Below are 14,847 nucleotides of genomic sequence, written 5' to 3' on the forward strand. Positions count from 1 at the left end.
AATAGTTGTGGTATCTGTTAAGACCTTATTATGTGCCAAACCCTGTACTAAGTTAGACATGGTCCCGGTCCCACACAGAGCTCACAGATGAGGCACAGAGAATTTAAGAGACCCACCCAAGTTCACACAGCAGGCAAGACCCAGAGTCAGGATTGGAATCCATATTCTCTGACTCCCAGGTGCGGGCTTTTTCCAGTAGGCCCCAGTGGAGACTTTAATCACACAGTCATCCAATCCTGCAACACGTGACACTGCCTGCCATCCATGTGGGGCCATAGTGGCACTGTCCCCAAATGGCACTAGTGGCTGCAATATGCAGACAACAATCCTGTTACCAGGGCAAGTGGCTGCAGTTGTGTAAGCAGCTCCCAGGTACCACCTAGTGAAGCAGGGGAAAATGTTTAGCTTCCCTCATTTCAACCCCAACTGGTGAGATTTCCCTGAGACCCCAGTAAGTTTAGTTATTAAGTTATTTAGTTATACCCTGGTTGCCTCTCTAGAAGACTTACTAAAGCTAATTCCCGGTCCAAGTCAGGCAGTCTAGTTATTCAATTGCTAAGTATTTCTACATGATTCTAAGGGTTCATATTAGGAGATATACATGGTTTCTGACCTTAAGCAATTTATAGGCTAGTCCTTTTTCCCCTCCCCTACTGCTTTTGCAACTGGACTTTTTTTTACTAAACTGACTGAGCACTTGGGGTGGAAGATTAATAAGTCATTAGTTCAGAATGCATAGATGTGATAGCTGATGAAATGAAAAGAAAGAGTTATTGACTTTAAGTGGCAATTAAATATGGAAAGGTTCAGGAATGAGGTTGTTTCCAACACATGTTTTAATCAGCACTTAGAACAGTGCTTTGCACATAGTAAGTGCTTAATAAATGCTATATTAAAACAAAATTATTCCTCAACCAACGGATATCTCTGAGTCCTTGGGTCCAGGCTGCTCCAGTCTGTATTTCCTCAAAAGATTTGCTTCTTTACTCATAGGGTAACAAATGATGCCCGAGAAAATGAAATGGATGAAAACCTGGAACAAGTCAGCGGTATCATCGGAAATCTTCGTCACATGGCCCTGGATATGGGCAATGAGATTGACACACAAAATCGCCAGATTGACAGGATCATGGAGAAGGTAAAGGCTTTGAGATTTGCATGGCTCTCACTGATAGTTGCTTCTCCTCCAATTATAACAGCCAAGTGGAAAGCTATTCTAAAGGAAGGAGGAACAGCAGGAATGATTCCATGGAGGCAGTTCTTGCTGATTTGGAACTTTTTCAGCTTTCTGATCTTATTAGGGGTCAGAGCCTGGGAAGGGATGGTGGTGAGGAAGGGGAAATGAAATGCTGGGATCGACTGGGAATCCTGGAGAACACTGGAGCTTTAATGGCAATGAAAGAGATGAATGGTAATGAAAACAGAGTCTACTTTCCTTTTTTCCACATGGAAGCCAGAGGCTGTTGAGATAAAGAACCCTACAAACCAAGGAAGCAGTGTGGCTCAGTGGAAAGAGCATGGACTTTGGAGTCAGAGGTCATTGGTTCAACTCCTGGCTCCGCCACTTGTCAGATGTGAGACTTTGGGCAAGTCACTTAACTTCTCTGTGCCTCAGTTACCTCATCTGTAAAATGGGGATTAAGACTGTGAGCCCCACATGGGACAGCCTGATCACCTTGTAAACTCCTCAGCGCTTAGAACAGTGTTTTGCACATAGCAAGCGCTTAATAAATGCCATTATTATTATTATAAGGAGGTCAGAAGCAAGATGGCTCTAGTGGGAAGGAGGAAGGAAGCATCATGTCTAGGAAACTCACACAGAAATCTCAATTTTTGTACCTGGTTAAATTGGTTGCCCTTTTTGGTACCATCTCTAGCTCCATAATGTCCTTTCTACTGGCCCATACCTCACCGCTAGAATTATCTTTGAAAATGAAGGGTAGCCTTATATGTGCATGCAGATAGAGGTGTCCACATAGATAGGGTAAGCAGAATGTTTTGCAGAGTTACAAGTGTGCATTTACCATGATTTTATGTACTGTGGCAGGAATATCTTTTCTTTTGTTTCTTTCCCTTTTCTGATGATGCACAGCACTTTGTTGGTCTCTTGACTTTCCATTTCACACTGGACCAGCAATTTGAAGAAACAGAAGAGCATGACGCCAAGATCTCTTTCTATTTTCATTATATAGCTTTAATCTAATCTTAATTTCCCTCAATTTTGAAGCAGCATTGCCCAGTGCTTAGAACAGTGTTTGGCACATAGTAAGTGCTTAACAAATGCCATCATTATTATTATTATTATTAGTGGAAAGAGCATGAGCCTGGGAGTCAGAGGACCTGGGTTCTAATCCTTGTCTGCTGTGCAACCTTGGGGAAGTTGCTTCTAGGGCCTAATCTGGGCTCTGCCAGTTGCTTGCTGTGTGACCTTGGGCAAGTCACAACTTCTCTGTGCCTCAGTTTCTTCAGCTGTAAAATGGGGATTCAATACCTGTCCTCCCTCTTACTTAAGGCAGTGAGCCCCATGCAGGACAGGGAGTGTGTCCAACCTAATCGACTTGTACCTCCCCCAGTGTTCAGTAGAGTGTTGGATACATAGTAAGCACTTAGCAGGTACCATAAATGAAAAATTCACTGTGCCTCAGCTACCTCATCTGTAAAATGGGGATTTAGACAGTGAGCCCTATGTGTGACAGTGACTGTGTCCAACCTGATTATCTATCCCAATGTTTAGTACAATGTCTGGCACATAGTAAGCACCACTGAAACAAAAAAAAAAATAACCTAGTGTTTGTTACAGCATGCCAGAACATAGCTTACTAAGTTTGTGTAGAAGAAAGATATCCAAGGATAGTATAAGAGGACAGGAACATCATAGATATCAGTTTCTCCAATGGAACATCCTTTACATTTCTCAATCTATATTATGACCAAAATCCATGAAATAGTTTTATTTGCAGGTCAGTGATGTCAATATCAGACCTTTATTCACCCAATGCAGCATAAAGATGGCATGCTTCTTAACTGCTGGAAGAGGAAGACAAGGATGTAATACATTGCCTGAGCTATAGAAATCAGTTTTATTTCTGAATGAATAAAAGTGGTGAGAACAGGTTATATATTTCTATCTCATTACTCAGTGAGATGCATTTTTAAATGGTATTTGTTAAGCTCTTATTATGTACCAACTACTATACTATGTACCAGGGTAGGTAGGAGTTAATCCAAAGGTTGGATACAGTCCCACAATGAGATCGCAGTCTAAGCAGGAGGGAGAATAAGTATTTAATCCTCATTTAAAGATGAGGAAATTGAAGCACAGAAAAAGTTAAATGACTTACCCAAGGTCACGTGGCAATTAAGTTAGGATTAGAACCCAGGTCCTCTGATCTCCAGACCCTGTTCTTTCTACTAGGCCACACTGCTGCTCTGTCTGTGAAACCACATAGAGAAGGGGCATGAGAGAGGCACGGAGTCCTTGATCCATATGGAGCTGTTGTTATAACTCTCACTAGTTCCAGCTGAAAATGAGCCTCCACTAGGTGAGAGGACAGAATTAAAGAGTACGAGCCTGGGAGTCATAAGGACCTGAGTTCTAATCCTGGCTCTGCCAGTTTTCTGCCATGTGACCTGGGGCAAGTCACTTCACTTCTCTGTGCCTCAGTTACCTCATCTGTAAAATGGGGATTAAGACAGTGAGTCCCTTGTGGGACAGAGACTGCATCCAACCTCATTACCTTGTATCTATCCCAGTGTTTAGAACACTGCCTGGCATTCATTCATTCAATCGTATTTATTGAGCACTTACTGTGGGCAGAGCACTGTACTAAGCTCTTGGGAAGGACAAGTCGGCAACATATAGAGACAGTCCCTACCCAACAACGGGCACAGAGTAGGTACTTAAAAACCATTAAAGGAAAAAAAGTAAAGAGGCAAAAAAAGACAACTTCACAGGAAAGGGAAAGACTTCTATTTTTCTCCTTATTACTCATTGCCCATAATCACATGCTATCCATCAAATACTCAATTCATGAAACCTTTCTACATAGTCTGAGGTAGAAAAACCAAAAAAACAAAAAACAAAACGTCACGTTGGCCTAATCCTACAGTCCTCACATAAAAAAAAAAATTGGTCTTATTTAAAACAAAAAAAAACAAAAACAAAACTGATGGTTTTCATAAGAGGACAGAAACACCCACTGTCTTCACACATCCCAGATTTGGAGAAACTTTAAAAGGCTTAACACATTTGCCAGAGTCCTTTTTTTGGAGGACACCACAAGTAACAAGGACTTTTTCTTTCCACCCTTATCTTAGGCCGATTCCAACAAAACCAGGATCGACGAGGCCAACCAACGTGCCACAAAGATGCTGGGAAGTGGTTAAGTGCAACAATGTGGATTTTCTTCTCTGTGCCATCTGGGACGATGGCACACTCATGCTTTCCTCATGGTATCTACCTACTAGGTTTGCACACATGCACATATCAGTCCCCATTGTAAATGTTGTCCTGTGTAGTTTGTCAGCTTTCCAACAATAATACTTGTCATTTTTTTTTCCTAGCAATCTTTCCAAAGGTTGTATATAGTGTTGATTTGATGGCTCTGGCCGACTATTTTTGTTTGTTTCATTTTCTCCCTCAATGACGTTTGCTGAATGACAACAATGTAGGAATGCTAAACGTGCTGTTGAACCTTTAAATATACAGTATTGTTCTTGTAAAACTGTGACATTCCACACAGCTACTGCCATGCTCCTTTCTTTGGGTGTCATGTTCTAAACACATAAACTTTGCTGTCCTTGGTTCCTCACAGCCATTATTTGTTGTTATGATTTCATGATTAGACAATGTGGAATTATATAACAAGCACTGCACTAAAAGTGATGTGATTTATGCATTTATGCATGAGAAATAAATAGACTCTTAGACTCCTAAGACAAGATCTTTCCATGGCAGTAGTACTTTGACAACGGAAAAAAAAACCCCAAAAACCCACAAACCAACAACGAGAAAAAAGCATGCTCAGTATTGAGACACTGTTCTGACTAGGTAAAACCAGCAAGACTGCAGTAGTGTCACTTTATTTCTGTCAATATATAGAGTTATCATAATCATCATTTTTTAAATAAAAAGATGGATTTGACACACCATTTAATCATTTCCAGCAAATAAACGTTTGGCTGAAAATATGTCAAATGAGTGTAATATAGGATTTGTCACCGCTTTTGAAGACTATCTTTTGGAGGAAACGACTACAATAAGAAACGGTGCAGAGATGTAATTTTTATAAGCCTGTATCCTCTTAGTCGCTATTCCCCATGTGATTTGCTATCAGTATGGTTCTCTGTTGCTTACCTAGAGCTATGCACACCAAATCACTGAGATGTTTAGAAGCTATAAAGAAAAACTTTTAAAAACAATATAAATGAATGAACTATAGATACTGAGATAAATATTACAGCATGAAATATTCAATTCCTCCTGTCTCCTGTCAGTTTGTGAAGTGATTGACATTTTGTAGCTAGCTTAAAGTTATTAAAATTATAGACCCCAAACTCTTTGCTTTATTTATGTGTGACCTGGTGTCAGCAATGCCTTCTGGGATCAGAGAGTCAAAAATCAATTACAGTCTTAGTAGCATGTGATGGGTTCACGCTGTGGAGATGAAAAGAGTTCTCTCCTGAACCTGATTATGAAGCCACGGGTGACAATTCAGCCGGAACTGGTTAGCATGAGTCTCCCTTGAAAATGACCCATTTGTGGGACCAGTGAGGAGAAAATGCAACTTTCGATCAATAGAAGAAATTCTGATGACAGGGTACTTTCTGACTGAAGTGATTGTTAGAACTTTGGATCTGGCAACAAGGGTAGTTGATGGATTTTTCTTCCTTGGAATCTTTTAAGACCAGACTGGGTACTCATCCTCCTGGGGTTTTGTGCTGATGGGGAAACCCAGAGGCAGGCCTAAATGCCCTTCAAAGTCCCTGCTGTCTCTATTATTCTAAAATCCAATGAAAACAACTCCATATGTAGCTTGGGTAGTCGGCCCAGTTTGTGTTGTCAATTATGTTTAACAAAGGACTATTCACAACCAAATATTTACAGAGAATAAAGACCCAGATTCTCATCCTTTGTACCTCTCTGGGAACTCTTCCAGGGAGTTATAATGGGCAAGATGCTGGCCAGAAATACTTTCAACTGATCTCTGAACATTTTCTGGATTTTCACAGTCAAATTGTAATTCTGGGGCTCTGAGAGTTGCCGATTTGTACTTCCCAAGCGCTTAGTACAGTGCTCTGCACACAGTAAGCGCTCAATAGATGATTGAATGAATGAATGGTTGAATGACAGATTCAAATAGATGAGCAAGAGTGAAGAAGTCCGAATGTGCCTACATTTTGTACATTTGATATTTTTGTTCCTTCTTTTCCTGCCTTTAGTTAATTGGTGTCAAATCACTCCAGGTAAGTCAGTCATTTTCCCAGTTACTGAACATCTAATTATCTAGTTTACAGACCCATACCAACCTAGGAACAATAAAGCAAATATATCCATCACTGCATTCATTCTCCAGCATTTTTCCTTTCACTGTGTCTTTGCCAAGTAAAAATGTCCTTGAGTAAGTGTGAAACATTTCCCTTTATAATCTACTTTTCTACTGCTGGACCCAGCCAAGCTTGAACCTATGTTCTTTAAGGAGATCTCTTACTCTGATGAAAATTCTACTGCAAGACATGTCACATCCTATAATTTATTCTATTCCCATTCCTATAAAATCTCAAGCAATGTTAATAATATCAATTCTCTGCTTGCAAGCCCTGCAGAAAATCCATTGTCAAATTACTATTTTATCTGATATAGACAGTGGGATATTGATTCTTCTGGAGAATGTTGCCCATTTCACCACACCGCTTCTTCTGGACTTTCCTTTATTTTCTACTTGTGTGTTAGGACCAGGTGTTCAAAGGAGACATACTTCCTAATTTAAAAATAAATGAATAAATAAAAATCAAGGCTGCCAGCCCATCTGTCAGTACCACAATCGCAGACAGACACACATACCCTAATGGGTGTGGGTGTACATAAATCATAAATCACATAAGCCTAGTTTCCAGAGGCCTCAGACCACCGGAATACTCTGCTCTCATCTATTCATTCTAATAGATTGTAGCTAAACAGACCATTGGCAATTTCCCTAACACCTTCCATGTCCTATTGCCTCTTGCCAAGAATCCTGCTGCTTTTTCAGGGGAATGTTTCTCAGCAGACACAGATGTCTCTTGGTTCTTAGCAGCAAAGGCAACTCCCAGCCTTTCCTGAATGACATCCTCCTCTCTAAACATAGCATCCACCTGAGGCCAACTTTGTGTCTGCTGTAACAGCCACACTATGGCACCATGAGTCCCAGAGCTCCTTGCAGGATTTACCATCACCAAATAACATTTATCACACTGTTTTGTGTAGATGGTACTGGACAAAATTTCTAGCCTCCTATGGTCTAAAATGTTGATGTCAAAAAGATATCACAGCCACAGGCAGTTCAGGAAGGGATGTGCATTTCAACTAAATGGGAAGTCTGTTACATAATCACTCCTCTCTTTACCCACTATTTTTAGGAAAAAAATAGGAATCTTTTCTTCCAAAATAATCAATCAATCGTATTTATTAAGTGCTTGTGTGCAGAGCACTGTACTAAGCGCTTGGGAAGTACAAGTTGGCAACATATAGAGACGGTCCCTACCCTACAGCGGGCTCACAGTCTAGAAGGGGGAGACAGAGAACAAAACAAAACAAAATAAAATAAATAGAATAGATATGTGCAAGTAAAATAGAGTAACTTGTCTGTGCCTCAGTTACCCCATCTGTAAAATGGAGATTAAGAGGGTGAGCCCCATGTGGGACAACCTGATTACCTTGTATCTCCCCCCACGCTTAGAACAGTGCTTGGCACATAGTAAGTGCTTAACAAATGCCGTCATTATTATTAGAAGGGGGGAGACTGATAGCAATACAAGTAAACAGACACCAATATAACTAAATAAAATGACAGATATATAGATAAATGCTGTGGGGAGGGGGGGCGGGAAGAGCAAAGGGGGAGAGGGCGATGCAGAAGGGAATGGGAGAGGAAGAAAAATGGGGTTTTGTCTGGGAGGGTCCGGTCCAAAATAATGGATCTATGTTCCAATTCCAAGTAGGGTGCTACATCAAACGAAAATTAATGGAGCACCTACTTTGCACTGAGCACAGTCCTAAGTCATGGGAGATACAGACAATTTAGTAGACATGATCCCTGGCTTCAAAAAGCTTTTAATCTAGCCTTGGAGACAGGCACTAAATTCCACATAGGGTAAGAGTTTATAAAACATGCATATAAGCATTACAGGGTGGATGTTTGAGATTACTAAAATGCCTACATGGTGTGGAAGTGTAGAAGTGACAGTTGGGGGATATAAGGTGAAGAAATTAGAAATTCTGGTTTTCCCTTCCAACTTAATACAATATTTTTAAAAATGTACAAAAATTTATTTCCCTCTCCCTTTTTTGTAGGGAGAGAATGAGGGTCTCTGTACTAATAGGACAAAAAGGACACATTTCTTAAAGATCAGAGAAATCGTGTGTCAGAGAGCTGAAGTGTATACATAATGTGCTGGGTAGAGGGCGGTGGTGGAGGAATAACTGTAGAGATGTGAGACACTTTTTCTTGCCTTTGCATAGACATTTTAAATAAATGAGTAGAGAGTTGATGGTTATTTTAAAACTGAAGAGGCCTGTTGAGAAAAGTTCTTCCCTGAAGGCAGTTGAGACTTGATTAAATTTTCTCACTTTATTAAAACTGAAATATAAACCATCTCATCTAGAGTATTACCATGTCCTAGCTCAATAATCACTGCATTTTAATACACTTGAAGGATATTTGTGGGTAAAAAATAGGATACGCCAAATGGAAAGTTGAAGCTCCTATGGGAAAGAAGGGGGGAAAAAGAGTGAAAGGTAAGTGTGTCTAATAATGATTGGTGCGGGGTTTAAATGAAATCAGATTATTTAATCAGGAAAATAGAGAGACCAAGATACTGATACATCCTTGAAGAGTTAACAGGAATTAGAAAGAAAACTCACAAAACAGAAACAGGGTGAGGCAACCCAGTAGACTAGAGAAAGACACGAGAAGAAAATAGGAAAATAAAAGACCTAGCTAAAGGAGCAACAGGGCAAATCCCAAAGTAACATATTAAAATAAAAAAATTAGCAGCAATAACTCTTAAATGTGCTTTTCATTCTGCTCAGAGGAAAGGTGCTAGCTCAACCTTATAAAGAAATGGATTAACTCTACCAGAGCACCAATTTCCATCATTTCAAAGGCAGCTTTTCATCCACACTATAAGAAATGCTCCAGAGAGTGATTTCTCAGAAAAGACATGCATATGACTGAAGAAATAGAGCTTAACAGACCAACCTACCTAGAATTATTCTGCACAGTAAAGAAAAAACCTAAATCTAATTCTTACAATATCTGAACAAGAGTGTAAATTCCTCCTCTAGTCTATAAAATCCCTGTGGACAGGGATCATTGTATACCAACCTCAGATTATGTACTCCCTGAGGGACAGGGATTATTCTAATTCTCACCTGTGTATTTCCTCCTAGAGTTACTACAGTGCTGTGCACTTAATAAGCACTTAATATTGTTGCTACTACTATCCCAAGGGTTTAGTGCAGTGCTCTGCACACAGTAAGTGATCAATAAATACCACTGATTGACTGATATCTTGCCAGTAAAAAAAAAAAAACACAAAAAAAGAGCAGGAGAAATAAAAGACCATTCAGGCTGAATATTACTTTGTTTATGCTCATCCTCCAATCCTTGTTGAAAAGCTAATTTGTAATACCTGCTTGGGAATATGATCATTGTATCGACAAATTTATTGCTTTATTTTCAAAATTCAGTATTCAGCTGGAGCAATGCATCCATCTATTCAGTATTGGTAGATTACTGGAAAGTTGAATAGATATACAGATACATCAAGTTTAATAAAGTATTATTGGTTTGGGCCTTCTTCTTTGCCAGGAAGAAAAGAACAATCTTGGTGGCCGACATCTTGTTAGGCCTGAAGGAGAAAACAAACTCAGCTTGTCCCTAAAAATAAGGAAAAGAAAAGCTGTAATTGAAGCTGGTGAGTCAGATTGGGGAGGAAGGTAAGAAAAGAGGAGGGCCAAGAAGAATATACAAACAAAACAAAAAAAAACCCACCAAAGCACAGAGCAAAAAATAAATACAAGCTCAGCAGGAGCTGAGCAGACCCTGCCACACCCATGCCAGCTGTGGTAGAACTCAGAGTCCGACGGCAACATCCTGCCCTCTAAGTTCTGCCTGGAGCTTGCTGTCCTGGTTCAAAGACACATGGCTGAATGAATAGTCATGGAAGACAAAATTAACTCAAGATCCATGGGTTTTTGCATTTTATATACCTTTCAGAAGATGCATAAGTACCTCTAGCGAGAAAACAAAACTTGGATGCTTCCATTATTCTCTTGCACTTATTAAACGTCTTCAAGAGTTAGGGGGCTGAGTTAAGGTAGACGGAGTTGCTACATACTGGAAGCTTTGGGATGAAATACATGTTAATATTTTCCTAATAATGGTATTTCTTAAACCCATGCTTTGTGCCAAGCACTGAGGTAGATACACTGTGTATTGTGTCACACGGGGCTCACAGTTTTCCCATTCCTGCTTGCTCAGCAGACTCCTTGAGCAACAAAGTAATGATAAATGTGGTATTTGTTAAGCACTATGTGCCAAGCACTGTTCTAAGCATTGGAGTAGATGATAATTATAACAATAATAGTATTGGTTAAGTGCTTACTCTGTGCCAGGCACTGTACCAAACACTGGGGTAGATACAAGATTATCAGATTGGACACAGTCCCTGTCCCACATGGGGATTAAAACTGTAAACGCTATTTTACAGATGAGGTAACTGATGCGTTGTTTCCCTTCTCAAAGCCACCCCAGTTGGAGTACAATTTGAGTTTCACTTGATAAATATTTCACACAAATTCAGTCTGCAAGCTTTCCATCCTTATCCATTCCAGGAACTGGAAGAGTTAAACTTTCAAATGCCCAGAGGAAAGGTGAAGAAAAAATGGGTCACACAATCAGAAACTCTTTGACTTTATATAACTCTATGGATAATAATAATAATGATTCTGGTATTTATTAAGTGCTTGTTAATGATGTGCATATAGCTTTAATTTTATCAGCATGGCTCAGGGGAAAGAGCACAGGCTTTGGAATCAGAGGTCATGGGTTCGAATCCCAACTCTGCCACACGTCTGCTGTGTGACCTTGGGCAAGTCACTTAACTTCACAGAGCCTCAGTTACCTCATCTATAAAATGGGGGTGATGACTGTGAGCCCCACGTGGGACAACCTGATCATCTTGTATCCCCTCAGCGCTTAGAACAGTGCTTTGCACATAGTAAGCACTTAACAAATGCCATCATCATCATCATTGTTTGTTCTGACAACTTTGACACCTGTCTACATGTTTTGTTTTGTTGTCTGTCTCCCCCTTCTAGACTGTGAGCCCGTTGTTGGGTAGGGACCGTCTCTCTATGTTGCCGACTTGTACTTCCCAAGCGCTTAGCACAGTGCCCTGCACACAGTAAGCGCTCAATAAATATGATAGAATGAATGAATGAATGAATGAATGTGTGCCAGGCATTGTACTAAGTGCTGGGGTGGATACAAGAAAATCTGGTTGGATGCAGGGCCTATCCCATGTGGGGCTCATAGTCTCAATCCCCCTTTTACAGATGAGGTAACAGACACAGAGAAGTGAAGTGACTTGCCCAAGGTCATACAGCAGACAAGTGGCAGAGCCAAAATTAAAACCCATGACCTTCTGACTCCCAGGCCTGCTCTATCCACTGCTCCATGCTGTTTCAACTCCACACCTATATTAACTTTTATAGCTCACAATCATCTGAACTGGCCTAGAAATGATACTTTCATCAAATCAATGTGTGAACTGGAGCAGACAGATCCATTCTCATTCAACGTGCTTTTCTGAGAGAATGAAGCAAATGTTTAGATAGATGGCAAATTCCTCATGGGCATCTATGGCTTGTTCTCAAGGGCCTAAATTCACAGCGTGTCTGCATAAGATATTCCATCAACACTATTGCTGACGATAATTAAAAAGGTGGACCTATCACTGTGGAAAGCTAAATGCATTTGGTTTTCATTCCAACAACTAGAGGGAAAAGCCACATGACTTTTGAAAAGGTTCCAAAGAAATAACTAGATTACAAAAGCTTCAGCATAACCTAGTGGGTACAACATAGGCACAGGAGTCAGAAGGACCTAACTTCTAATCCCAGCTCTGCCATTTATCTGCTGTGTGGCACTGAGCAAGTCACTTCATTTCTCTGTGCCTCAGTTACCTCATCTCTAAAATGGCGATTTAGACTGTGACTTTGTCCAACGTGATTGACATATAGTAAGTGCTTAAATACCATCATCATTATTATGTTTAGGCACTCTGTATAGAAAAAGGTACAGTCCTGTGAGTCCCTTAAACCTTTGCTTATCAAGTGCTGGTCAGTGTCAACTTAATTTCAGAAAAAAACCATATTACTGGACATTGTTTTCACAGCTGAGTGACTTTGGTATAGAGAACATTTCATCTTGTAGTTTCACAAAAGAGAGATTCTGCAGGCAAGACAAAGTACAGCTGTTGGCATCATTTCTTTGTGAAGCCATCATTTCCCAAAAGGAAAGTTCCCAAAGGATCACTGGACTTAAGCAAATGCCTGCACTCTTCATATGCTACTCTGAGCAAGCTAGAACCTCGCCTGGAAGGCAGCTAAAAATAGAGATGTGCAGTTATGCCTCATCAATTGCGACTATTCTTTTAAGCCCTTAAAAACCCAATCCGTTGCTACAGTGTTGTGTAGGAAAGGCAGAGCATGCCAACCTTACAACGATTTTCCCTCTTATTTTCCAACCCATTACCATTAAGCAATTGCAGCTGGGAACTTTAAACCCTTTATCAGTTTGCAAAGTCAGGGCTTCCTGCTTAGATTTTGTAACTTTTTCCTTTGGCTGTTTCAGGCCGGGTTTGCAGTGTGTGACTATATAAATCTGTTAAATTTCTATTCTTTTTCTAGTATAGTAATAATCATTATGGTATTTGTTAAGCACTTACTATGTGTCAAGCACTGCTTTAAGCACTGGGGTAGATAGGAGTTTATTAGGTTGAACACAGTCCCTGCTTCACAAGAGGCTAACAGTTGAAGGACAAAAGAGGATATGCATTTGATCCAGATTTTACAGATGAGGAAACTGAGGTACAGAGAAGTTAAGTGACTTGCTCAGAGGACATAGATCCTCTGACTCCCAGGATGGTGCGCTTTCCATTAGGCAACACTGCTTCTCTGTTGCTGCTTTTGAAAAATCTCCTATGTCACCCTTGCAGTGCCTTAATAAGACAGCATACCTCTCTCACTGTCTAAAGCCAGCCCTGTCCATAAATTTAACTCAAACCTATCTTGAACCTTCCAATACACCTAACTTTTCAATGCTGCTAAAAATAATAATAGCATTTGTTAAACACTCACTGTGTGCCAAGCTGTGTACTAAACACTGGGGTCAATTCAAGATAGTTGTCAGGTAGTCCGTGTCTCACATGAGGTGGACACTCTAAATAGAACAGAGCACAGGTAGTGAATATCGATTTTACAGATAAGGAAACTGGGGCACAGAAGTTAAGTGGCTTGTCCCAGGCCACACAGCAAGCAAGTGGAAAAATTAAAGTTAGAACCCAGGTCCTCTCACTCCCAAATTTGCTCTTTCTACCAGGCCATACTGCTTCTCACCATTCATCTAACATCTCTAATTTTTCCTCTATTATAGATTTCTGAATAGGCAACATTGCATATACACAACTCCTTAGATGCATAATACATATGGTGACAGCATATGGTGTAATTTTTCATCGGTATGTGTTGGTGAGTGTGACCAGGTAAATTTGTGATTGACAGTTGTTTTTTTCCAAATCCTTCTTAAGAACGTAAAAAAATAAGTTTGTTATTCATGAACAGATTTTAACCTAAAACAGTGAGATGGATTAAAAGCCCTGAAGCCAATGGTTAGGAGTAGTTGTGTTGCGTGAGAAGAATGAAATGAAATGCTAGGAAAGAGATGCCTCCCCAGACCTTGAAGCAATCTATCCATGTTATTGATCACTTACTGTCTGCAAAGCACTAACCCTGATTCCCATCATGTGAGTCTATATCTAAACTGAAGGAACTTCTCTGAAATAATAATAGCATCTATTAAACACTTTAATGCTAAATGCTAGATAGATATGGGGTTATCAGATTAGGCACAGTCCCTATTACACATGGGATTTGCCAGCTACCTCATCCCCATTTTACAGGTGAGGAAACAAGCACACAGAGGTTAAATCCCCTCTAAGTTGTAACTTCACTGTGGGCAAATAATTTGTCTACCAATTCTATTACATGGTTCTCTCCCAAGCACTTCTTACAGTGCTCTGCACACAGTAATTGCTCAATAAATACCATTGACTAAGTGATTTTAATCAGGGCCAGAGGCAGAGCTGGAACTAGAAGCCTAGTCTTCTGATTGTCATTCCTGTGCTCTTTCCTCTAGGGCCATGCCATCTCCAGAGTGTGTTTTTTTTTTTCAGTTCTTCTTTATGCACCCACCTATCAGGCAAGAAATAAATCATTTGGGGCCCAGGCTTCAAGAGAATTGAGGTTGAAGAAATGTCAAAAACATCACCAAGCACTGTACAGGGAACAATCTGCTCATTGTG

General features: G+C 40.2%; 1 protein-coding gene across 2 annotated transcripts in view; it reads left to right on the forward strand.

The window, feature by feature from the left end:
* Window positions 1–5,547, forward strand: part of SNAP25 (synaptosome associated protein 25) — a 69,430-nt gene extending 63,883 nt beyond the window's left edge. For both annotated transcript variants that reach the window (XM_038751134.1, XM_038751133.1), the window contains exons 7-8: window positions 994–1,138; window positions 4,318–5,547. In XM_038751134.1, the coding sequence (XP_038607062.1) occupies window positions 994–1,138; window positions 4,318–4,386 (214 nt within the window). In that variant the 3' untranslated portion in view covers window positions 4,387–5,547. The remainder of the gene's footprint in view (window positions 1–993; window positions 1,139–4,317) is intronic.
* Window positions 5,548–14,847: the final 9,300 nt, after the last annotated feature.

Source organism: Tachyglossus aculeatus, chromosome 9, assembly GCF_015852505.1.
Source record: "Tachyglossus aculeatus isolate mTacAcu1 chromosome 9, mTacAcu1.pri, whole genome shotgun sequence".
NCBI lineage: Eukaryota > Metazoa > Chordata > Mammalia > Monotremata > Tachyglossidae > Tachyglossus > Tachyglossus aculeatus.